The 26,972-nt window shown below is 35.0% G+C and overlaps 3 protein-coding genes across 3 annotated transcripts in view; 2 read left to right on the top strand and 1 right to left on the bottom strand.

Annotated features, from left to right (window-relative positions):
* The first annotated feature begins 2,333 nt into the window (after nucleotides 1-2,333).
* Nucleotides 2,334-8,623, top strand: LOC132556748 (lachesin-like). Its single transcript, XM_060221191.1, has 8 exons — nucleotides 2,334-2,370; nucleotides 2,699-2,811; nucleotides 3,262-3,514; nucleotides 3,768-3,913; nucleotides 4,311-4,512; nucleotides 6,924-7,145; nucleotides 7,861-7,917; nucleotides 8,454-8,623. The coding sequence occupies exons 1-8, from the start codon at nucleotides 2,334-2,336 to the stop codon at nucleotides 8,621-8,623; spliced, it is 1,200 nt and encodes a 399-aa protein (XP_060077174.1).
* A 3,436-nt stretch (nucleotides 8,624-12,059) lies between these two features.
* Nucleotides 12,060-15,095, top strand: LOC132556783 (uncharacterized). The gene is made up of 2 exons (XM_060221226.1): nucleotides 12,060-12,099; nucleotides 13,742-15,095. The coding sequence occupies exon 2, from the start codon at nucleotides 13,780-13,782 to the stop codon at nucleotides 14,938-14,940; it is 1,161 nt and encodes a 386-aa protein (XP_060077209.1). The 5' UTR covers nucleotides 12,060-12,099; nucleotides 13,742-13,779; the 3' UTR covers nucleotides 14,941-15,095.
* Nucleotides 15,096-17,098: 2,003 nt separating this feature from the next.
* The window catches only part of LOC132556770 (LIM and SH3 domain protein F42H10.3-like), a 59,327-nt gene continuing 49,453 nt past the window's right edge, over nucleotides 17,099-26,972 (bottom strand). Inside the window, exons 10-14 of the mRNA XM_060221212.1 lie at nucleotides 25,575-25,673; nucleotides 24,078-24,278; nucleotides 23,140-23,334; nucleotides 21,671-21,765; nucleotides 17,099-21,165 (exon numbers count right to left, since the gene is read on the bottom strand). Of these exons, the coding sequence (XP_060077195.1) occupies nucleotides 20,986-21,165; nucleotides 21,671-21,765; nucleotides 23,140-23,334; nucleotides 24,078-24,278; nucleotides 25,575-25,673 (770 nt within the window). The 3' untranslated portion in view covers nucleotides 17,099-20,985. The remainder of the gene's footprint in view (nucleotides 21,166-21,670; nucleotides 21,766-23,139; nucleotides 23,335-24,077; nucleotides 24,279-25,574; nucleotides 25,674-26,972) is intronic.

The following is a 26,972-nucleotide window of genomic DNA, read 5'->3' as shown; positions in this document are numbered from 1 at the left end:
CAGAAGTTAATGAACAACATTAAGAAAAGACACGGAGAGGAACTGAAGCCCGTACCAACCATCTATGACGAAGAAATTGGCAAAGTACAGATGCACAACAGATACCCACCTACACATCGTGTAAGACATCCCTCTACCACAGCAGAGCAAAACTTCTACCAAAGCTCCCAACCTCCGCAGCAGAGATTATTCTAGAGGACGAATGGACACAGACCAACACCGGGGACCAGTTTCTCCTATTCGACAACAGTGACAACACACGGATGCTAGCTTTTGCCACTACAACAAACCTTGAGATTCTATTAACTACCGACACACTCTACTGCGATGGAACTTTCTACACATGCCCAGGATTCTTCAGCCAGCTGTACACGATCCATGCTGTGATAGATGATCAAATGTACCCGCTCGTATTCGCCCCTTTTACCGGGAAAACCATCTACACCAGATTCATGGAGAAGCTAAAATCTACGATGGAGGATCTGCTACTTCAACTCAACCCATCTACAGTTTTCATGGGCTTCGAATCTGCCGCCGAGAATGCAGCCAAAGCCGTCTTTCCAGGGATTACGGTGAAAGGTTGTTTCTTTCATTTCACGCAGTGTATTTGGAGAAAGACCCAGCTACTTGGGCTCCAGACCTACTTCAAAGAAAATAAAGACATCCACCATCTGATTCGCCGAGGCGCCGTTCTTCCACTCCACTAATACCACCACATCACGTCGAGGACTACTGGTTCAATGCCTTGGAGGACCTTGAAGACGTCACTGACTACGTCACCACCCAATGGATAGAGGGAGACCGACAGGTTTGGAACCACTTTGACAACGATGGACCCAGGACCGCAAACAACTTGGAAGGATGGCATAGCAAACTCAAGAAAAGGATCCCACATGCACATCCAAACATCTTCATATTCCTCAGAGTATTGAAAGACATTCAAGCTACCAATTACATTAACCGCCTACAACGTGCTGCTGGAGGACTGCCTGTGCCGAAGAGACGTCGCTATAGAATGCTAAATGACCGTCTTGTCCAACTGAAAACTCTCCTACGAAACAACGACATCGACTACATCAACTACGGAGACTGAGCCACATACCTGTTGCACATGGACTGATTTCGTTTTATTTTGAATTGTGTTCATTTATCAGTTTCATTTATTTCTATAGTTATGTCCTGAACTGTATAGTTGAACATGAAATGTATACTATATCACATCCATTCAAGTTAAATTATGTTGTAAGTATAATTGTATAATTATATAAAATGTACATTATATTATAGTGGTATGTAGTGCTAAATTTACCTGTATTTTAAATAAAACTCTTAGTAGATTAATTGCTGGTTTGTTTTCTTATCCATTACAGACTTATACATGCAAAATCCTGTTTGTCCCAAAATATATGTTACCTGATTTTTCAGTTTTGGAACAAACAGGATGACACTGCATAGTCACCTTAATATTAACTACATGTACAGTTTTTCTTCCGAGACATAAGATGTGTTGTAAAATGCGAATATGTTGGTTTTAGTGTAACAGTAAATATTTAATAACAATATTTAATTCAAACAGGTATTAACACAATCTACGCGACACTTTAAAGATTTAGAACTTATTGTAAGCAATATCAGCTTATACAGATTGCTTCTCATTCTTAAAGATATTGTATAAATGTGTTTATATTTTCGACATACTGATTGAAATATTGGTTTAAACGAAAATATAAAACGTTTGTTAAGTTATACATCTTTAAATGATATGTCTCCGCTTGTGCTGATCTAAAAAAAGATGATGTAAACTGAACTGTGATGACTCTAAACGACCTAGCGAGACAGACATGCTACATTGATAACAGGTAGAAACGCGAAGTTATTGGAATCCCTGTCTTCTTTCTATGTTTCAATGCGTGCATGACTTTATCTGTAAATAATCTTTTTTCGGTTTTCATCTATCGTTAAACCTCGTCATTAATCCTTTGTAACATGATTGTAACATAACGACTAGTCAACAGTTGTTAATAACTGAGAGAATTACTGGTAATTATTACTGAAATGAAATCCATTTTTTTCAAAACCCATTTTCTTTAATCATAACTTTAATTTACCCTTGAAAACAAAACATTATAGCTAAAATCCCTCCCCTTTAAAGTAGACCAGGCTCCGAAAAGTTACGGCACACTCTAAATTAGAAAGCTAAGTAAGGAAAACGGAAAAGTTTGGGGACATATTGCCAAACGACGTAAAATAAGTATCGTGTCTATTATTGAAATAATATAAGAAAATCAGACATTTCTGGAGGTAAATTAAAGTTACTAAGTCTGTTAATGAATATGAAATTCACAGTAAAAAATCCCGGAGAAAGCTTAGGTAAAGCAATCTTCGTGATAAAAATGACAGATGGTCTGGAAAGGTAACAAGCAGTTTGATAACTTTCAGGTCTGAGAGAACACATGTTAAACCGACTACCACGTGTAATAATTTTGGTAAGCTCTGAAAAGTTTCAAATCGAAATTCAATTGATACAGGCAGGTCCATGTATTATTCATTTCGGCAGATAACAATTATCTAACCTCTGTGGCAAGTATCTAGCTCTGCCATCAAACAATAATGTTACACATGTCGAAGTTAAGAAACGAGTATAGATATCATGGATGAACAAGTATCTATTCGTTATTTACTTTTTTCCCTTATACAGTACCCGCCAAACAAACACTACCTTCTATAGGGATATTAGCAAACGCCACGGTGGAGGAGGGTGATGACGTATATCTAGACTGTCCTGTTATCAACAAAACCGCCGTTTCTAAGGTAACACAAGATACTTATTATTATGTTCCGTATTTGTTTATAAATAAGCTCAGAAAGGGAGATATGATATTAATTTGGATAAAAGTAGGGAGTTAGCTTATAGGAAAATGTGAAATCAAGTTTGTTTGCATATTTACTATATTTTATTATTACATATATATATTTACAAATAAGCCCAGAAAGGTGGGCGGGGGATGGCCATTAATTTGGATCAAAGTAGGGTGTTGACGTCTAGCAAAACAGTGAAATAGAGTTTATTAACATATTTACCAAGCTATGGTAATTATTACTAGACATATTGCCATATGAATATAACAATACCGTAGATGTCCATGCTAGGTTTTGATTGATGTTATCATACTAAGATCGATTAAAATTAAAACAATTGGAAGTGTCAATATGTTTTGTATAAATCACATTGTAATTTTCATGGCTTCATTAATCCCAAAGGTCCAATGGTTCAGGATTCTTCCAAGCTACCTTCATATCAGCAACGACGGGAATCTGCAGACGACAAAAACGGAGAAATATGGCGTTAAGGCGACAGATGCTGCTTCTGCCAATACCCAGGCCATTAATACGGTGACCTTGATAATAAAACACGTGGCGGACTCTGACGTTGGTAGATACAGATGTCGCGTGCTCATTCCACAGGTTTCCTACCCTTTGTGGCCATCCAAGGATTCTTTTGTCAGTATCGCAGGTCTGTCACTTTGTTACAAATAGGCCCGCAAGTTGATTATTTTTTTTATAACAGTATCATCAAACAGTTATTGCTTTACTGTAAGCCAATAATAGCTAAACCAGTTTTTAATCTGATTAATGAATTCTTTCTGTTGTTAATTCTTCACTTTAATAGTTTAAATCTTGATTCATGTAGATGGACATCGGTGAACCAATTGAAGTTAAAGATACACATAATAATAAACTTTAGGAGGTACTTTATTTATCAACAGCACCCCCTGTAATTCTGTCTGTGGGCAACACCAAAGTAGTATCTGCCGTTGGTGGAGACGTCACGTTGACATGTCGAGTGTATGGAGCCCCTGAACCGACCATCACATGGTACAAAGGCGACGCGGGGACCAATATAATGGGACACGTATGTTCACAATAATCATTCTTTTATCTGAATTTTCATTGGAAGTTCGATCCATGAAAATATTATTGATATTTTGTTTTTAGGCGTTACCTACATACAACATCAATATAAATACAAATATCAACATACAATGACAATGATCACTTGTTCTAAATTCTGACAGATCACCGGCTCTCTAAGCCGTATCTTATTTTTACTCCACACTAGCAACAGTTTTAGGGGTGAAATGGCCATAGATATAGATTTTTTTGACTACATAATTATACAATATGTCATGTTACAACACAGAAATCAGTGGTTTCCTGACCACCAATCTTAACTTTTTCAAATATGTCTCGGCATTGCACTGACTGTACTTTGTAGTGATTATATATTATGTTGCACTATTTTACCTTAGGGCGAGGTGTTACATCTGGAGGGCCTCAGAGCCGGGGATGGGGGTGAATACAGTTGCGAGGCTGATAATGGCGTGTCCCCTAACGCTATGGAGACCTACCACATTACCATTAAACAAGAACCGTTGTGTTCGGCTCCACGATTACACGTAATGCAAGCAAAAAATATATTTCAACCTGCTGAAATGTCGTGTCATATAACTGGTAAGTGGGTTGGCTTTTTCTCTGTGATTTAAGATTCTTTAAAGATTTTGGTCTTCTATGTATATTCGAATATACGAGATTTATAAATTGTGAGCCTCATATTGAAGGGTTTTGTTTTTGGCGGACATATTGCATTATTTTTCATAATGATCCCCTTCAGTATCTATACACTGATATACTATAACACTGACGATGTTTAAGCCTCAGCGCCTCATTTAAAGAAGTCAGTTTCGTTACCGTTTAAAAAGTCCTCCACTGCATTTATGGCGTCATCATCTGACCGAAAGTCAGTACCGAAAATTGCCTTTTTGCAATTTTGGAAATTAATGAGTTTGATGGAGCAAGGCGGATTCTTATTCAATTCAAAGCTATAATCGTTAATGACAGTCATGGCAATGACAGACCTGTGAACAAGGGCATTGTCCTTGTAGAACAAAACACCTTTACTGAGTTTTTGGCGGCGCTTGAGCTTATTACTTTCTCTTGACTGCCTAAGAAGTGATGCATTATATGTGCCATGGATTGTTTGTCCCTTTTGCAAGTAATCTGCCATCAAAATACGATCAGCATCCCAGAAAACAGAGGACATTGACTTTCTAACTGATGGAACTGTCTTTGCCTTCTTTGACGGGGATGAACCAGGGTGCTTCCACTGTTCAGATTGTTGTTTGCCCTCTGGGGTAAAATGATGGACCCACGTTTCATCCATAGTCACAAACCTCTGTAAGTTAACAGGATCTGTCTCTAAAAGGTTCAAATAAGCACGCGACAACTTTCGCCTGATGTGCTTCTGATCAATTATCAGAAGTCTTGATACCCTACAGGTTGAGAGCTTCCACATTGAAATTACATCTGCACTAGCTATACATCTCTCTCTAACTCGCTGTCAGCCATAACAATATCATTGACTTTATTGGACATTTCTGACTTTGTAACAATGACCGGCCTTCCAGGACCCCAAGGCTCTGTCTGCCGCGCTCAAATTCTGCCACCTACATTTCACTGTAGCATAAGAAGGGACATCATTCCCTAGTGTTACTACCATATCAGTATAAATATCCTTAGGTACTAGACCTTTCTTATGCAAATATTGAAGCACTGTTCTTCAGCGGTATTGTCCATTTTGCCAAAGTCACTCGTCTTGTTTACTTTAAAGTGCACCAGTCTTGGGGAACACAATCTTAAATAGTCAGAGAATAGTAGAGCTGAAAAAGGACATCCCTGCTTAACTTCTTCAATACAAGGCTCACAACTTACCAATCAGTCCTCGTAAAATTCAATCACTGTCGTAAGCAATGAAGAATAAAACGGAAGTTGCGATGATCCTCTTTTTGCTGCCATGGCCATGGATGGCGATCAAGTAGGTTTTAAAGTTTGCTCGTTGTCTAGGTAATACTCAATCTTTCCTTTTTGTGTTTGACAATGTCGGGACATCTTTCAGGGCTAGACGGAACTTAAATAATATTGTACCAGGTCATTAAGATTCTCGCCATTTTGTACAATTCCCAGACCCAGGTGTCCCGATAATTACAGTTTTAAAGTACATAATGCTGATATTTTGAACCGGTGCCAAACGTTTCTTTTGCTTATAAAGATTTCCTTTCCTTTCAGAAAATAAAGAGCTCGTACCTTGATATTAGCCGACAATTTATAAAGAGGGAGAATTCGAAGAATCCAATTCTGTTATTTTTAAGTTGCAAAAAAAACATCATACATCATTTGTCCACATGTGTAATTTGTTGTCCGACATCTGTTTTGTAAATAGCATGGACATTTTGAACGCAGCAATGAGTAATAAAACATTAAAATTTCCTGAGAATGACTTTATGATTTGTCCACGTTCTCGGTTTACTGGAATAGATATTTCAGACTAGTGTAACTGTTTCTTTATCTCAATTTTCAGAGGCAGTTATCGTGATGAACAAGATTAGCTTTATTTAGATTTTCATAAACACCATTTGTTTCAGTTGGATTACATTGATACCGTTGTGTAAACCTGTGTGCTATTGTCAACATTTTCACATTGTTTCATTTCCTCTTTATCTGACTTTTTTTTTTCAAGTTTCTAAGGTATTTATAATGGTGAAACATCGCAGGTCAACGACATCATACTCAAAAGTAGTGGATAATTAATTAACTGTAACATCATGACATATTTGATATTTCTCTGATAATATTCAGCATTTTCCTCCATTTTGTATAAGACTTTGTTTCCTTGTTCGATATGGTTAGTTTTCGTCTTTGATTTACTATCATTTATTGTTTTATCAGGTTTTGCACTGCTAAATGATTCACCGTGTAACATAAAACAGACGTGTACAGTATCACTTTATCTTGGATGTATTCGTGTTCCCGTCGTTGATCATAATTATCATAGCGGTTACATACATTTCAAGTTTTTGATTTCCAAGGTTATCCGGTGCCAAAAGTAACATGGAAAAGATACACCGTACACGGAATTCAGACGATTTTCACTTCAAAATATGACATTCATAACATACTACCAAAGGACAATTCTGGCGTGATGACGTCAGTGCTCAAAGTTTACAACGTCACAGGTTCCGACTTTGGCACGTACATATGTGAAGGACTTAATGATATTGATCAGTGTACAGCAGAAATAAGATTGCTGGGTAAGCATTTTTATTTATTTATAAAATCACAAAACATAAAGTAAATACTATTATTCCTCCGTAAAGTCTATACCATATATATTTACTTACTAACATTGGTAAATAGATTTGTACAACACTATAAATGATTTTCAAACTGTCTGGCCATTCCTCAAAGTTCAAGATTCCTTCATATACAAGTCGTGCTCCTCGGCTTACAAATATTTTTATTGTACACTTTGTTTAGGTTTTGATTACAAATTTATTTGTGGAATTTTCCCCACAAGTAATCATACGATTGTACACGCAACTGAAGAATGCTTTCTCGGTAGCTGTTCTGACCAATTATTCAACGTTTTCCTTATAATTAGCTTAAACATATTTTATTGCAAAAGCAAATGGATTGGGCATCAAGTTATCTCAACTTATAAGAGCCCTTTCCACAATAATATATACAATGAATGTGACAACAGCTATGTACAGTTAAAACTTATTTTTATAATACTCGGAGTATACCTCAGTTTGTCGTGGTTATTGTTATTATGCTCTGAATTAGTATTGCAGGACAAAAACGTGTTTCCATCTTGTTTTGGTATTAATTAAATCTTTAGATGATAGCAGACATGATTGTTTAGAAAACATAAAGGGAACACGATGAAAGGAAAACGAAATGTGTTGATGTGTTTTTGTTGTAATTGGTTTTCGTGTGTCTCAATACTTGCTTTGTATTATACAGAAAGTCGCGAGTGTGTGGGGCCTCATTGTGACAGCAGAACAATTATTAGTGATATGGGTAAGTGTTCAGTCTTTCCATTTGAAAATGAAATATGTTCATTAACTGGCAGTTCCAAAACTGCGCTGGTCATAGCGGCGTCACAATGTATGGGACGTTATGCGATGTCCATGCTTAGACTGGATTACCGGCCTTAGTACAACTTTTCTCCGCTAGACTGCTCTCGTGGAAACTATTTCTGAAGTGAAGTCTAGCGGTGAGTAGAAAAAAAATACGACAGTCAACCAGTTAATGGCAAAGCTATCTGTTGTAGTCTTGGCTCCAACAACTTGCAATAAGGTATCAAAGTGATAAGTTTGCATCTTACGTTAATGGCAAGGATAATATTTTCACGAATTGAAAGAAGAAAATTACTTTTGTCATTTAAGTTTTAGAATATAAAGAAGTCTGCATGCTTTCCCCAGGGACGTCTCTGCTTTTACTGTAAAACAAGATTATTACTATTAATATTATATTTGACTTTTATCTTAAGTGAAATGTTCAACTGAATGTATTTGACATGTTTGTTTTGAAACGTAAAAATGTGTTCCTTTCAGAAATTGGACATTCTCCAGCTGTGACGACACCCGCACCTTCTGATGACGATGATGACGCAACTCAGGAGGGACAAAAGGCACCAAACAAACAAAACTCCGGCGTTACCGTAATACCACCAATGTCGTTTATTTGTGTCTTGTCGCTATTTGCCTTCTTTATTACCGTGTAGATTTAGTTGTATTAATTTTAGTATTATCAGCCTTGCTATGCATTCTTCTATCCAAACTTATTGAATGTACCACTATAACTGGTTCGATTCCGTGTTTCCTCGTCTTCGTTTTTACGTTTAGAAGTAGTAGTTTTTTTCAGCTTTTTCTTTGTTTTTCTTTAATTTTCAATAGAATGATACTGTCTGATTTTAACATATGTATTAACGCTGAAAACTGTATAGATCTGTCGTAATATTTCAGTATTAAAATATGAGATCCTATCGTAATTTAATCAAATGATTCAATGAAATGACACAGATACTTAACAATTTAGTGTGCAGAGACAAGTGCTCGAATCGGTTGTTTTGAAATGATGAACAGCATCGGTAATATTTGTTCTCAGTGTGTTTAAGATAAAAAAAGGAATTACTTTTTTTCACACAATATGAATATATATATCTACTTAATTATCGTTATATATATATTTATACAAGGAATTCGTACCCTGATGTCTAAATCATTCGTGTTTCTATGACTGAATAATCAGAATATCAGAATGTTGAGTTTTTGTGAATAGTGTATAGGAAATCGAAAGAAGGATGGGGAGGGGTCTGAATTATGATACAATTCCAGTTCTGGACTCCAGTATATATCAGCATGTGTAGAATACTGCAATGTACAAATGGTGACAAATACTTTGAGAATCAATCGTATTTATCAATATTTTTACACAATAGAACATTTCTCGGGTAGATTGAATAAGTACTGTCATTACTACAGATAACTTAGACGATGCCGTGTCTTATCGTCCGCGCTGTAAGACGGAAGGGCAACACAAGATTTATCAAATAATAATAATAAAATTAATTTCGTCGGAAATAGTGTTACGGTTGGAGTGAAAAAAGCACTCTCAAGACCAAGCTTTGCCATAAGGATAAAACCATATTTTTCCCAATATGCAAAACTTAAGTCGAGAATACATCTTCCAAATTGAACTTTACTGGTAGTCTATTACAGATAACACAATTTGGATAATACTGGTCTATTTTCTACTACTAAACAACCCTTCAACTGCTTATTGCTTATTGCGCATTTTGTACACCTCTTACATAGTATAGTTAGTGTCCTCAAATGACTTATGTGTATATATAAATGTGTAATTAAATTCCCTCGGATTTTATAATTTTGGCTGAATCTTGAAACTAGAGAAGAATCTTCCATCCAAAGATTTCCGACATTTTTTATCTGGTTTGAAGCTATGAAAAATCTTAGTCTTTCAAGCCTGCGCTATCCTTATGGAAAGATAACACTAATGATAAAAAAATGAGTTCCTGTTTATTATTACCCTTAGTTATCACTTACTGCTTCGAAAACTAACGAAATGAAAAAATTGAAATCAAATTAAAATTTATCAGGCTGTGGTTGTTGAGCTCTCTTTGTAACAGTTCTTAAACAAATCGACGTGGACACAGTTAGTCCCACCTGTACTTTGAACATCGACTAAGATTTTATAAAATTAAAGTTTGTGTGATTATTTCACAAACAATTTTGTGGTCTGATTTTATTATTGCTTTAGGTATTTATTTAAAAATTGTTGGTACAAAATTCTAATTACCCAAATGTTTGACATAACCTTGTTTTAACCCATTATAGTTTTCAGAAATTTTAGGAGAATAGTATTTTGTTTCAATCTTTGTTAATATGATTGTGACGAACAGATGTGAAGTGAATTGTTATAAACATTGTCTGTAAAAATTTAAACGTCGTGCAATGTTGAAAATAAAAGATATTAAAGGTCTGGTTTATTCAATATAAAAATTGTTTATTCACTATGACAATTGTTTTTTCACTATTGTTTATTCACTATGACAATTGCATAGTAATGAACCTAGATATATGTCGTAATATTGAAGATATGAATATGCCAAAACATGCTAACGATAACTTCTGATGTGCCTTGATGTATATGATATAGGTATAATGTGCAATATTGTCGTGTTTAATTCCATTAAAACAAATAGAGTAATGACATTTTGTGTTGTTATTTATTGTCAAACAGTAACTTCTAACCAATCAGCAAATGTTTATTAATCTAAAGGAGGAGAAAATAAGACAGTCCAGACAATAGAACGAAATAAAAAAAAACATGAAAGGAAATTATAATAAAAATTCAACGAAAGTGGAGGAAAAGGATAAGAAAGAAAGCGACGTTTGAGCAAAATAGAAATAATTGATGTAAATTAATTACAAAAAAGAAAAAACAGTTCAACTGATTTTTCAACGTTGGAAAGATGACCCAGCTTGAAATAATATCGTGCTTAGCTTTATTTGGTTGTAGTTTAACCCTTCACAGCCTTGGAATGATAATACAAACTAGAATAAGTAATTTATTCAATAATTTATATCAATTTTCGCTTCTTATTGGTTAGAACAGAATATTAAGCTGAATAACATTTCAAAAATAGTGCAGGAGAAATCTAGAACCCATTACAGATCGACGTCCTTCCGTAGTACAACTGCCTCGGGCTGGGCGTGTCATCATCATTTTTGATGTACAATGTATATGTTTAAAATACGAAACAACACATACTTGAGAAAGTATCCACTGTCTGATATCATAACATATATCTCGATATCAACGAAACGAGTTTGAATACACGGTCGGGAATCACGTGGTCTGATGTTGGTGAGTATCGTGATAACAAAATGACCGACACCACCGCTACACGAGAAAACATAGTATTGACTCATATCATGTCACCACACTTTTGATAGTCTCTCAGAAGCTATTGCTGATGAATCTCAGCGAAAGGTGACTCTTAATTTCGTGCTAAACTTGCTAAACTGATCGAAAAATATTTTGACATTAGATGTTCAGATTGATCGGCACCTGTTAATCGAATAGCCTATTTACTACGCATTAAACGCTTATTTGGAAGGGATATAAGATTTTAGATAACATTTGACATATAGATGAAAATTGTAGTTTAACAACATCACTCAATCCGACGTGGCTACTGGTCAATCGTCAAATATGATCCGGCTTAGCCATTATGACATACCAGTAATTTGAAGATCAACATTTTAAAATCAATATCGATTATTTTAAGTATATAGACTTTGGACATTCTACGTCCATGCTAAAGATCCATTTTACAGTGATCCTAAGCTTTTTGATTCTTGAAAAAGAAGTATTTCGCTGTTTTTAACACCATGGCGACATCATGACTTTTAAATCAAGCGATTTGTTGGTCAAGAAGAACAAATTTGAATACACTTTTAAAGTTATATAATTAATGAGATATTGATGTATATAATAGGAGGGGTGTGGGCTTCGAGAAGTGGGCTTCATACATTTAGAATAGACTTGCATAGATAAATCGCCAGCAACCATACATACATGTTATTGTGAACCCCTCCGAGTGCCTCTTGATATCTGACACCGCTCACTAGCACGTCAGTTCCGAGCTGAGATGTTTACACGGATGTTGAAATGGTGAGTCCATTTATAACATTGTTCAGGAGAAAAGACTTACCTGTTACGTAGACATAAATTATGAGAAGGAATATTCTGCTATAAAATATATACAGACAAATTGTCTGTGTCTACGTGTATATTAGTGTCTATATATCTGTATATTATACGTGTCTGTTGTGTATGCACAGGGGCTCGGTAGTATTCGGAGGTATTTTAAATATGTCGGATCGCACCCCTGATTTTCGAACCAGGAAGATCTGAGACTTATGCCGATCTGAAAACGACGTCAAACCAACCACAGGTGTATATGTACCTCAGTGAATCAGTTTTATCACTCTACATCCGACGTCCCATTTCATAAATGTTGTAACACGTGCCCCGTGGTCTATCATTTCCAAGAGGTCTAACATATACTACAGTGTAAAGGGAATGAGTAATGAATAAGCCCTGTCGGGCTTCGAATGAGCAATCCTGCAGTTTCTAGTCGGTCACTCTACTGCCCGGCTAAAGAGAAATTCACGCTAGCGGAAGCTAGTAATCTTTCAACTTCTAAACTCTCCATTAACAAACTCTTTTAGCACGAAGACGCTTCAATATCGCCTAGGAAGCATCTCAATCTCCTCTAGCTTCTACCCTTGACGGCATCAAATCTGTAACAGGAAGGAATAATGATAAACACTACACCACCGATAGGGTTCGAACTAGCTATCCTTCAGTCTCTAAACGGATACTCTACCGCTCTACTTGGAGGATAGTCTCGCTACCCGAAGCTAGCAATGCGACTTGTACTCTCAACTTCTACACTAGCATAAATTACGTGATTATCTGAAGATTCCCGTTGTTGCCTTTGTGACGTCATTGTTTCGGGACGTCATATACATTGTGATGTCACCAAAGAAAGAGATATAAAGTTCGAATATCGCTAATTTAGATTTTGTCAGTCCAATTCAAGGCTGTTTTCACGAATACGTGCAGAAATGTCGCAGGTAATGAGGTTTCCTTTGGACATGAGAATTATGAAACACTCGTTGCCAAGAGGCTGGGGATCACAAGAAATCCCAAGACTCGTTTGATCCTATATCTTACTACTAAATCTATAGTCCGTATGAAGTTGAGATTAAGTCCGTCTATACAATGTTTTGACATCGCCAGACAGTCTAGCACTCCATAATAGTTTAGGACTGATGCTGTCAATAATTTCAGTACAACATAAGTAGTAGGAGACTTTGTGGTAACTGCCCCCTCCGTTGTCCGTTGATTACGTCATCATATATCCATCATTCATATATTTAAAAAAAACCACCGCATTCAAAACTTGGGAAACCGCCATACTTGCTTCACTTTTCATATTGACGTTAAACATGGCGGCCAACATATATAACAATACTTCTGTTCACTGACTTGCGGCAATGCGTGTGTATCTATTACACGATCAAGTTTAAAAGATTTTACAAAGCGAAAACATAAAATAATAAAAATATGAGACAGTTCATAATCATAATTCGGTATGACGTAACCTACTGTCACCCGCAGTCTCAAGTGGATATTGTTGAATGTAATAATTTCTTCCATTTTCTAAACATTGGTCATTAATTAATTTGAAATCAACATGATCAGATAGGATTATGAAATGTTACTGATTCGTTTGTCATGTTTGTAGGGACGGGAGTAACAGATTCGGATCATTGAAACTTTACCATGGAGTGGTGGAAGGTGATCGTGGCAATTGGCTGGCTTTTTTCAACAACAGAAGCACATGATCCTAAAAATATTCTTGTACTAGGAGGAAATGGATTCATTGGGGCTGCGACGTCAGAGAGATTGATTGCAAGGGGAGATAATCTTGTACTGGTAAATCGTGGTAACTGGTACTGGGATTCCAAGTCCACCGTGAAGCCATTCGTCATTCACTTAACTTGTGACCGGCAACGTCAATTACGTCACTGTGAAGATTTACGCCGATTTAAAGACGCTGTATATTTTGATGTGGTTATTGATTTTAGTGCGTACCACTCAGAAGCAGTTGAAGATGTACTAGACTTACTGAAAAGTAGAATAGGTCGGTATATCTACATCAGCTCAGATTCCGTATACGAGGTCTGCCAAAAGAACCATTCCAATCCAAGTCTGGAAAGTGACGCCGTCCGTCCGTTTAATACTGAAGAAAGGTTATTGATGGCTGGCAAGGATGACTACGGCCATAGAAAATTAGAATGTGAAGAGGTGCTTGTCCGACAAAGAGAGAAAGGCGGAGTCCCTTATGTTTTGTTACGACTGCCGGACGTGATTGGACCTAGAGATAATACGTACCGTTGGTGGATGTATCAAATGTGGCTTAAACTTTCGGGCTATCTTGAACGACAGATTTCAATTCCAAAGTTTCTCTTGAATCATAAACTAAGTTTTGTTTATTCTCTTGACGTGGCTGATTTGATAGTACAGCTTACTGAATGCGGGCTTGAAAAATTTGACAATGCGTACAATCTTGGTACAGATGAAACGCCCACCCTGCAAGAGGTGTTGGAGCTGATGAAAAGACAGCTTGGTATAGAAAACATTCCCATCCCTGTAAATGATAGCGCCGATGCAATTTACTTGTTCCCTTCCGTGAAGCTTGGCTCTATTGATTCTGGGAAAGCAAAAGATTTGTTAAACTGGACACCAACCCCATTTGAAATAATTTCAAAGCAGACTATACATTTTTACGAGTCCGCTATTAGAAATAAAGATTTTGTCGTGGCGCGAAAAGAAATTATTAGAAATATGCAAGCATATTTTACCAAACAGCCACATAATGTTTGGTATGGTCTAAGTGGAGTATATGGCATAAAGTACCCAGACACACACGATGAACTCTAACGTACATTTATTACCTTTTTTTCCAAAAAACAAAAGCAGCGTATGACATTTGCTTATGACAAGGTTTCCAATTTGCCAAATTCATTATCATTCATACTATTGTTAACGAACACAATTTACGTTTTATATTTTTGGAATAAATTGTAAGAAATAAATTGATTGAAGTCTTTGTGATTATTGTTATCGAATTACAATCTAGAAAGATAGTGGTAAATTTGGCATTGGTATGAATACTTAAGAGAGAGGAAAATGACGGAAAGTAGTTTTGGTATCGTAAAGCGGACAGTAGAGAAACGCTATCATAGTACAACAAGGCCATCAACGGAAGATAATGAAAGCAAAAGTTACTTATAAAATAATTTTACGCCGTTTTGGTAAACACAAAAGTTATAGTACAACTAATTTTTTATATGAAAGTCCCTATTAGCGTTTAACGGTCCATATACATTAATATTGTGTCATTCATTTATTACCAAAAACGTGTTTAACATTTCAACACAAATGACATCATGTCTTTCATCAAGCGAGATCAAATCTGTTCATTTGATTACGTTTATATGTCGATATTATGTCGGCTAGACGGCTTTACTATAAAGATTATATTTATCATAGAGATGATTCAAGATTGTTTGTTCTTAATATGTTTGGTGTCTTATTCAGTATTTTATATACACATCAATATGTAGCGACGCACAACTCCCTGGACGAGATGTCCACTACAAACGATTTTGGCGCTGACGACAAGACGCCTCATCATTGAAGTATTCGAGGCCCAGTATTTCACACAAATAAAATATTAAAAACAATATCTCCCTGCGAACTCTTGAACACAAGTCATTTTTATTAAATGTTTGTAACTTCGATGGACCGACAACTTACCGATATTGTTCGAATCCCTAATCTTAACTTCGCATCTATTTATGATTTAATCCAACAGATTCAGTGTTTGAACAGTTATTTTATTTCAAATATTTAGGAATTCGTCTATTTCGAAACATTTTCTTCAGGTTGGTAATGTCAATAGAAGATGCGATTGCACAAATGGCTTAATTACCGTCACTGCCAATTTGCATTGTATTTCAACACCTGCAATCTTGTTACTTCCTATCATACTTGGAACTCAAAACGTTGGTATCTCAATCACATGCTTTCATCAACAAGATGCACTAGTTCTATAATTGTCCTAATATTTTAAAGCCAATTTCTACTACATTGTCAACTTCATACAAAGCCGTGTCTTCTAGGTTACCATGCTATGCTTTACGACAATGAAGTGTATACTGGAGTAAATTTTGTTTATCAGAAATAAAATGTCCTCAGAATTACCCACTACATTATAACTCTTGGAACCTAGAGAGTGATCATTCTGTGACTCCTGAATTACAAGAGATCCCAGAGGAATCTTGGCGCCAACCATTGTTTGATTTTTATTTGTTCTTTGAACGTTGGATCTTTCACCTTCTTTTCTATGTTCTTCCTCTTAACGCTGATAAATTTGAACATTGGTCCTTTGTAGAAATAGCCATTATTAGAACTGTTGTCAGGATGGTAGACTAATCCCCGTTCTACTCCCCAATCAACAAGATTTATGGAGGGGTTGCCCCTTCAAGATTCCATGAGGTCTTTCTTCATTTGGTCACCATGGCAACAACGTTTTTTTTTTCAAAAATGGTATCGCTGTATTTGTCATCCCCATAAACATTTTATACCAATTCTCAACTTAATTTCATGGTTTTATATGTCAAATTTGAGACAATAATTATCTGTAGAATTTGATTAAGTTCAAATGAAAAGTGAAAAAGGCATATCTATATATCATAGGGATGTAACATGCCAAGTTTAAGCAATATTGCATCAGTACTTTATTAGATCTACTTGACACTATTCCGGACAGACATGTGGACAGTTAGACAGGGTGAATCCATTATACCCATCCATCCCCAAACCTAGTTGCAGGCAGGGAGGGAGGATGGGGAGGTTATAATAATCTTTAACTGCCAAATCCAAGATGGTAAGCTGGAAGCCATTTTGTTTTCCTGATCAGTTGAAAAATCAAAGGGGGGCACAACTGTAGATCAAGGAGGAACTACACATTAAATTTGAGAAAGATCTATGCAGTAGTTATCTGATGATGATAAAAGAAGACAAAATACAAGTATATGTAACAATAAAATAGTTTACTGAATACTGGCAGCATTTGCCTACATATAATACAATTTGATCTACTGTTATAGATATCCCCATGAGCTCTCTCCCATCCGTGCTACTGGTAAACACTCTAGACAATGTTCTGAGTAATAATAATGTCCACTTCTTATAATCACTTGTTTACCTTATACTGGCATACTAGCGGCAGAATCTCATTGGTTCTTCTATTTTAAAGTAATATGTAGAATGGAGTACAAGATATTTTCATGTTTACTCCGATTTCTTTAGAGAGAAGATGATTAGAATTTTCAGTCATAAACAAATCTGTCTCTTAACGCTTGATATACCATTTTCCCATATAAAGTAAACAAGTATTTCTAAGAGAGTGCCAAGTTTTACCATACAAAATATCAGTGATAAATAACTGTAAATGTGGTTACAATGAATGATAAATTCAAACACAATTTTCAACCCGATTTAGATGACTTTTACAAAATTCTCCTCAGTACATTGATAAAGTGCATATGAAATGTATACACAGTAAGTAGTCTTTGAGTTTCATGTGAGCAGTAATATTTAGGAAATGTGAATATTAGACTTTGAGTTTCATGTGAGCAGTAATATTTAGGAAATGTGAAAATTAGTCTTGGGAGTTTCATGTGAGCAGTAATATTTAGGAAATATGTAAATTACAAGTATAAAACTTGCTGACTTCATTGCACCTTGATTTGGATTCAATCCCAGTCTATAGTTGAGTAAAATGGTGTGCTTTCTGTAGTCTAGGTGAAATCTTAATATAAAAGAGACAAGCTGAAGGAAAATGGAGTGTATACATTGTACCTATGCAAATATCTATCAAATCTTGTACAGTTACAAGGCAAATTACTGCCAGGTATTACAGGATACTTTCTAGACTAAAGTAGTTTTCAAAAATACAAGGACATATGTAACTACATATAGTAACAAGCCCTTCAATAAATATTGTTTTCAAACATTTATACACACATCGGTAAACACCAATGTTCCTTCAACTGACAATGACATCTAAAATACCTGCACTATTCAAAATGGCAAATAAATCATGAACACATAATGAAGTTTACTTCTGTATACCACTATTTATTGTTACTTCAACCTGTAATACTTATCATTCTCATCGCAATAGGAAACAAGAGGTCATGATTCGTTCACTGTGTAAAATTTAATGTTGTTTTGTATAATCTTGCATAATTATTACCCACTGAAAATTGGAGCTAAGTTACAGAGACTCAAGTAAACTGATATTTTTTTTGCAAATTACCTAAAAATTTCAAATTGGACTGATCAGATTGTTTGAAAGACTGATCATCAACTTCTTCACTACGTCAAAGTTTATCTTTAAAGAGAGAAAAAAAGTGAAATTACTTAAGATTCTGTCTGCAAAACTGAATCACATGCAAATACCTTGAAAATGTCTAGCTGTATTTTTACTATTTTTATTCTAATTTGAAAAAAATTCTGAAAAGCCAAACCTATTTAAGAAGCATATTTACAGACTGGTAACCAACAGCATGCTTCGGCCACCACTAACAGGGCAGTCTGAAGACAAGTGACCTTATGACACAGAGACCAGCACGTGAGGTGGACACATCTCCAAGCTGATCTATATTATCTCTGAGAATTACACTAAACCTGAAGCAAGTTCTATACATACAGCTTTAAGCTTCAGCAGTAACAGACTTAAATTTTTCAAAATTCAACCACAAATCTATTTACAATAGTCTACTATACATATCAATATGTTTGTCCCTGTCCTGTATACAGACACACAAGTCTGATATGCCACAGCCTAAGCAACCACTCATCCTCTCTAGAACGACAATTCCATTTCAGTGGAAAATGTAACAGAATTTGTTTCTGTTTAGGCTTGTGTAGTAACGAGACAAGATCAATTATTCTCATCTGTAATGTATTTGATGTCAAATGAAAGCGACAAATATCAATACAAAGTTGCATGACAAAAAAAATCTTCTACAACGATTTGCAAAACAATGATATATTTGATACAAACCAGCACAAGATACAACTGAAAACTGATAAGTCATTTCATACAGATATGTTATATTACTTTCTTAAACATCAAATATGACATCATTGATGAGCCACAACTTTAATTTGGATTTATCTATAAATATTTTCTTTTTAAACCTTAGTCAAATATCTGCAAATGAAACACCTGCAACTTCTGTATGTCACTGACTTTGGGATAAAATAGCACATCAGAATGTAACACAGCTCACTAAATATGCAATATTACATGGTATCCAAATATGCTAAAAAGGAAATATACAAATGTGTAAAATAAAACATTAAAACCTGTAGTTTACAATAAAATTGTGAAAAAAATAAAACATAAGATAAATATTGGAACCTGCAATACCTATCAGTGACCGTTACAGTGCTGACCCTATAGATATCAGTCAGTAGTTGCTAGAATATCATACTTCATTGTGTAACCCAGAGGGAGCTTGGAGGTGAAGGTGTTCCTTGGAAATTGGATCAATTAGGAAACTTAACAAATGGCGCTTAGAGAAGATTTCTGCTATAGCTTTGATCATTTTGAACTCATCTCCAAAACACTCTTGACCTGATAGAATAGCCAACCACCTTTGAAAGGCTTTTAACCACCTCTGATAAAGAGAACTCTTTTGAAACTCTCTGGGTAAGAGATAGTGGAGTATTTCTCTTTCTCTGCTATACTCCTTTCTGTACCAGATCTATTGCAACAGCTCTATTTCACTATTTCACTTATTCAATATCTACTTCAATTAACTCAACAGATGAATTCAGTTCTACAGATCTGATTGTTTCACAATAAACACACATACCTAAAAGGAATCTGAATTCTACAAGCTTTCTTTGGTATCCTAAACTACCTAAAATAGATCTAATTTTTTAAACGTTTTGTTTGGTATCTCTATACATCCCTACTACCACCCTGATGCAAAAACATTAAACAGAGAAAAACGGCCTGATGATGCAATAGATTTCCTAATGAGAACAATTTATGATCTTTGGAAGTATGCTTCTGAGTTAATTTAAACAACATGAAGAGCGACTGATAGATTGATTGTCTCCTCTTGTTTTATTTTATCCTTTACACCAGATACAACCTAACACTTGCTATCTATTTCCCAAATACACTATACTCTATTTGATAATGATAAACATTGCCTCTTGAAAATATTAATGTATATCTAAGTATATAAAATGTGGTTTTCTTACTGTAAGTTTGGTGCTAATAAATCTGGATAATTAAGTAACATCATCCAAAATAAACAGAATTTAAAAAAAAAAAAAAATGTCACAAAGATGATAACAGCAAATACAGGACAATCTTGTTTCGTATACAGTACAGCAAAGCCGTTTTATTTCCTTATCTATAACATTAATAGTATTTCCAAGATAAACCTGTTTGTCTAATCGAATCAATGACAAACTCCTTTTTTATTTTTATACCTACTGTTTGCACAATCAACCCATTGATTTTTAAACAATAACATCTCTTCATCACAGGATAATAAATATACCTACACAGAGCATACAATCAATCCCCGTATGTGATTTGGAGTGATCAAATGTCATGTGTAGGTACGTGTGATGGGCAAATGTAAATACACAAAATAACATAAAATAAGACATAAAATGACATCAGTTTGAATAAAAAAAATTGTACATATAGCATCTAGAGCAGTTGGTAATAACCAATGCTAAAATATTAAAAAAAAAAAAAAAGAAAAAAATTTTTTTTTCTATTTTTTTTTTTTTTTTTTTTTCCTCCAGACAGTTTTAGATTGACAGAACAGAGACTAAAGCATAGTGAAAAGGGAACAATAGAAACAAGAGGTACATTTGATTTTAGCTTGAGGTCTTTTCCACATAATTTGAGGGGAGCATGCCACGTTGACCTGTCCGCTCCACTGTACCCTCCATCCATCCTGGATCAATAATTTCACAGTTGATGATGAAATCCTCCTCACGGAAAGAGACTTCGTCGTCGTCCGCTGCAGTGTAGTCATACAGGGCTACATATTTCACCTGTAGGGACCAAAGAATTTATTTAGTATGTATTAGTCCTTGAGACAACCCAGATTAAATGTCTCTGATCAGGAGTATAAATATCTTAATATCTATCGCCTGCTGCTGCCTGTTTTACTCCTATTATCACCGCTGCCAGGCCAGGATAGTCAATCAGAGAGCCTTTGAATTACAACTTCATTTTTACCATAACAAATTCAAAAGCTGTTTATTTAACAAAAGATTTAATTCTGCTTTTAATTTAACTATTATTGTAAACAACATGTATAAGCACTACATTTCTATATCTTCATGAATTACAACGGACTTAGTTGCTGAAGCTTTCATCAAATCAACACAAAGCAAATTTGGTTTAAGGTCAAGCAAAGGAGTCTTTGTTTTCAATGATTTGACAAAGTTTCTTAAATTTTGACCCCGAGTTTGTATGACTCCTGTGAGTATTTAGGTTTTTATGGACAACTAGGGTTCAGTATAGTTCCTAAGTTAATTATATATTTGTTATTACCTGGTTTCTTTGGGGTTGACCAGGTGGTCGGTATGGCTGCTGTTGTTGTTGCTGTGGTGGCTGATATGCAGGTTGACGCGCTTGCTGGGGTTGAGCTAGAGAAGACAACAGGAAAGTGAGTACAGACATCAATATTAGATTTGATAATCCTGAAACCACAGGACAGCATTATGACACCAGTGATGAGAATAACCCGTTAAATATATCACTCTGTGCTGTATTTCTTTGAACTTACCTCCAAACACTTAAAATACATTTAAATCAAACAAAATAAGCTAACATGGCATGCAATATTACTACATCAACCTAAGTGCATTTATGATCTATACTATCCTAAAACACAAGGTGTATTTGTAAACAAAGTTTACTATTGTGGTGTTCTTCAGCTGAACACATTTCTCTACTGTGTAGTTTGCTGACTATGTGCAGGTGTTTAAGTTCATGGTAGTAACATATGTACAGCTCTGGAAGCACTGAACACAATGGTCCAGTCAGAATGCATTGTGGTATGACATGGTTCAGATTCAAGTGCAGTTTTACGGAGAAGCAGATATAAAGGGAACAGTAGAACACTACATGCAGTAAATATTCAAAGAATTCAAATGCAAAGATTATTTTATAATAAAAAAACAAAACAAATTGTCATACACCTGAAAACAAAACTTGAAAATATGAATAATATCCACATAAATTAAACAATGTTACGACATCTAAATACAAATGATGTATTTTCACTATCTTCAAATTAAAACAAACAAAAATAATCAAGATATTGGCAATAAAAATGGTATGGCTTTATATTGTTAAACACTTATCTATAAAGATTTGTTCACATGTAAAAGAAGTGGGCAGTGGCAGCGTCACCATCTATTATTTAAACAGTAAGAACAGTGTCAATTGACTGACAAATGAGTGTTGAAGACAGCCTTACATCATACCGGTAATTATTGGGAGCAGAGAGGGAGAGTTGACAAATAATATTATATACCAAGGATCTGTAGGTGAAACTGTGTAAGCAATAGAAAACATATATGAAAATTTCCTGATGCTCGCCCCAGGCTGCTCAAGTTGATTACATCATAAATGTTTTATGCTAAAAAAAACTTCCATCGTTAGAAGTTAAACTTAATACAATACGTAATCAAATGAAGTATAAGATGTTTGTGATGTGGTAGAGATGGTACAGTAGTGATCCTCTACTGTAAGGCTGCAGTGTTTGCAGTGGGAAAGCGTGGGTTGGAAGTTCGACAAAATCATCGATAGAAAATTGAAGTATGACAACAACAGTGCAAATACTTCTATAATAAAATTATATGTATTAGTGGTGCAACTATAAAATGGTAGACTGATGTCATTAGTGAATCTGTAGTTAGACGTCATTGGATTTGCAGTGGTGTTGATCTGCAGTGGATAACAGAAATCCAGGGCTAAGTGCAGCGGCATCTAAGGAGACTGTAAGACTAACTCACAACTCCCTGTCACGTTGTCGGAAGAAGCTGGTAATTTGAAGTCATCCGATGGAGTGAAACTGTCCTCAGTTGGAGGAGGAGGAGGGTCATACGCTGGAGGTATATCATTATCCACAGTTGGTGGAGAGGTATACATTGGTAGATTGGTGGGTGTTTTGGTCATCATTACAGGTGTGGCAAAATGAATTTCCATTTCTTTAATAGAATGTGGGCAAACAGCTAATTGTACATGTATTGAATTTACAACTGATCTTCACGCAGAATCATCATCTATTATTACAACTCTAAAATCTACCCTGTTATTCAATTTCTTTGCAAACATTAAGTTTGAACTTAAAACTACCCATCAGACTATCTTACATCTTGATGTGCAATAACAAATTCACCTAGGTTTAGTATAAACTGATTTCATCTGACCTTACCAAATTCTCAATTCTGCTTTAGAAGAAATCATTACCAATTTTAAAACATTCTGCTGTAGGAAAAATCTTTCAAAGCCTTTGGCAATATTGTATTTTACAATAATTGTACAGCATACAACCTCATTTACCAGGTGATATAAATGTTGAAACATCAACAGTACTAATGGATATACACCAGGAATAGAAATTTGAGTATAAATATTGTAGATTAATCAGGAAAAGTTGAAACAGAAAATACACTGAGGATTTTTATCGGTCAATTATTTGTTTTTATGATGTTTTAGTTCATGCTAATCTTTTGTATAGATAGATATCCTCATGCCAAGTCATGTACTCAATCTACCAAACTCAAGAGGTAGAATCTATCCATGTATTTAATCAGTTCATATCCCCATTGACTTTGGCATGACAACTGACAAATACATTGATGAGAAGAGAGGGATAATGTTGATATGTATGGGAGTAGAGACTTGCATATACCAGGTATTCAGTTGTCCAAGTGGACAGCCTACTCACTCGGATCCTCTTCTTGAGCACTAATCGCATCTTTCTCAGTGTCAACACTGTCTTCAGGGACAGGAGGGACAGTGGGAGTGGTACTAACTTGTTCCTCATCAGTTGTGATGGATGGGGTGGTAGTTGTGGGAATTTCCTCATCCATTGTAACAGAAGGGGTGTTAGTAATAGGGTCTTCTTCTAATTTAAAATGAGAATTACCTGCACAACAGTGCTTTTTTCATAATAACAGCTGAAGTGATCATGATCACAAACTACTTTAATAAAGTTGTGTGAGAAACAGAATTTGTAAATGTTAAGTTGTCTTTATGTAATATATGTACTGATTTTCTGGGTTATCGAGCATTCAAATGAATCAGCTTGTATAATCTACAAAAGTAGCTTTACCTTACCGAGAGAAACAGATACAGAAATGTGGAACTTTCTATCTATATATAAAACATGTTCATATATTGTATCAATATTTGCTTTCAATCATTTAAGTTTTCCATTGGATGTTGCATCAAATTTTTATCTCCATACATTATACATTGTACTTTAATAGCATAAATAAATATGAAATGGATAAAATAATCTATTATGGCTGTATATGTATAAAGGAAGAATAATAGGTGGTATTGTGCATAGGAGAATGATATGTTTCGAGAACTAGAAAATGTGGAATTTTGTAGTACATGGGAATGTAGAGGAGTTATATATATATATATCTACAGGGTTTTCAATGCAGGAATAGTAAAACTCTCAAGTTACAGGGTATGATTTGCCTTGATTAGCTGTGTACAATATTGATATAGCAGTGTTCAATAGGAAAATGTTCCTTGTAAATTTATTTTCTGCACAAGTTTAATCCCTGCTGAAGAAATCCTGTATATAAACATTTGATTTATTTAAGAATTATTTCATATTTCTAATTATAAAAAATATATGAAATTTTTAATTCTTTCTGTAAGAATTAGCAAAAAAGATTTCACATTTTTCAAGTGGTGTGTCAAAGAAGTTTTAACAAGTTCTTCTACAATGGAGAAGGCACAGCTGGTAGTATGAACAAAAACGATAATGGTTCACTACAAATTTTGCAAATTTCTTTTCCTTTTCCAGTCTCATTTTACTGTTCCATTATCTGCAGCTTTTTTCTTAAAAGTTGGCGGAAAAGTGTTGACAACTCCAGCATTATAATACAATGGTGTTAAAATTTCACTACAACTATTATTCAGACTAGCAGGTGTTATCAAAAAGCAGAAATACACTTCTCTCATGTAAAAAAAAAAAAAAAAAATTTAAAGCAGAATTAATTTCATATCCTCACTTCACTACAGCACTTTACAGAAGTTACGACAAAGCATATAATTCAAATGTTTATAATCGATGTTGAAAATTATTTCACTTCAAAATTTCTACCGCAAGCTAAAGCACTAAGATCATAGACCAGATGTGGACATGTAAGAGAAGAGGGCAGAAATAATTGTCAGTGGAAAGCAAATACAATTGTATACCTGCTGTAAACCAACTTACCAGGGAGTACCTCAACAGGGTTGTATTGAGGAATAGGGTCTTCCTGTTGTGGTGGAGGAGGAAGTTGTTGTGGTTGTTGGTGCCCTGACAATGTTGGAGCAGTTACAATAAAATACCATGTTTTTCATTTTTAAAGTTTGGCCACATTGATTTAATTTTTCTTAGAAGTTGATAACTTGCCTTTTCTAGCTGATCGATAGTTAATAACCACTGCCAGATTATCAATGTATACTAATTACATATCTTATTTTAAATAAATATCTTGTGTGTCATTGGTTAGGATCACTTAACATTCTTCCTCTGAGTACAAGATAAATCTTCCTCAATTGAATACCTGAACAAATGGTTATTGTGATGTTGCCTTAAAATAGATGTATCAATGTATCTATGACTGAGGGGAGAAAGTCTAGTATTGATGACTCTCGTGTATTACTGAGGGGAGAAAGTCTAGTATTGATGACTCTCGTGTATTACTGAGGGGAGAAAGTCTAGTATTGATGACTTTCATGTATTACTGAGGGGAGAAAGTCTAGTATTGATGACTTTCATGTATTACTGAAGGGAGAAAGTCTAGTATTGATGACTTTCATGTATAACTGAGGGGAGAAAGTCTAGTATTGATGACTTTCGTGTATAACTGAGGGGAGAAAGTCTAGTATTGATAACTTCTGTGTATTAGAGGGGAGAAAGTCTAGTATTGATAACTTTCATGTATAACTGAAGGGAGAAAGTCTAGTACTGATGACTTTCATGTATAACTGAGGGGACAAAGTCTAGTAGTGATAACTTTCGTGTATAACTGAGGGATTGATAACTTTCATACAGACCTACCTTCAATAAGATGATTCAATAATTGTAAGTCTACACAATAAGATGCTGTTGAATTTCTTCAGATGCCTGGCAAGCTGAAGCTTGACTTAACAGAGTGATAACAGTAATCATGAGCTTTAATAAGCCACTAAATGAGTGTAATATATGAATGGTGAATCTAGCGATGACCTATCATATGATTGCACCTTTTACAGTGGAATAGCATATGTGTAGCATATATCAATGAAGCCTTTTAAGTCTAGCAATGTATGATATATATTTTTTAGTAAAGTCCAATGTCAATGCTAAACGTCAGAACACTTGGCCTCCTATTTATCACTACCATATAAAGGAACATTTTTTTTCAACTTGATTTCCTACAACAAGCATGGGTTCTGGGTTCCATGCTCCTAGTTTCAGTCAAACATGGTCAATGGATCATGACAATTAAATACTTATTCAGATTGCACAGATTTTTTCTGATCCAAGATATGAAACTCTATGGAAATGTTTTAGGTAGATCCTTAGTTCAAATTTCACAACATCTGGATATATTTGTCATGTAACCTAGGA

The sequence above is a fragment of the Ylistrum balloti genome, unplaced genomic scaffold (genome assembly GCF_031769215.1).
Source record: "Ylistrum balloti isolate Yb309-2 unplaced genomic scaffold, AGI_CSIRO_Ybal_v1 Utg370590, whole genome shotgun sequence".
Lineage (NCBI taxonomy): Eukaryota > Metazoa > Mollusca > Bivalvia > Pectinida > Pectinidae > Ylistrum > Ylistrum balloti.
This window is presented reverse-complemented; position numbering and strand designations above follow the sequence as displayed.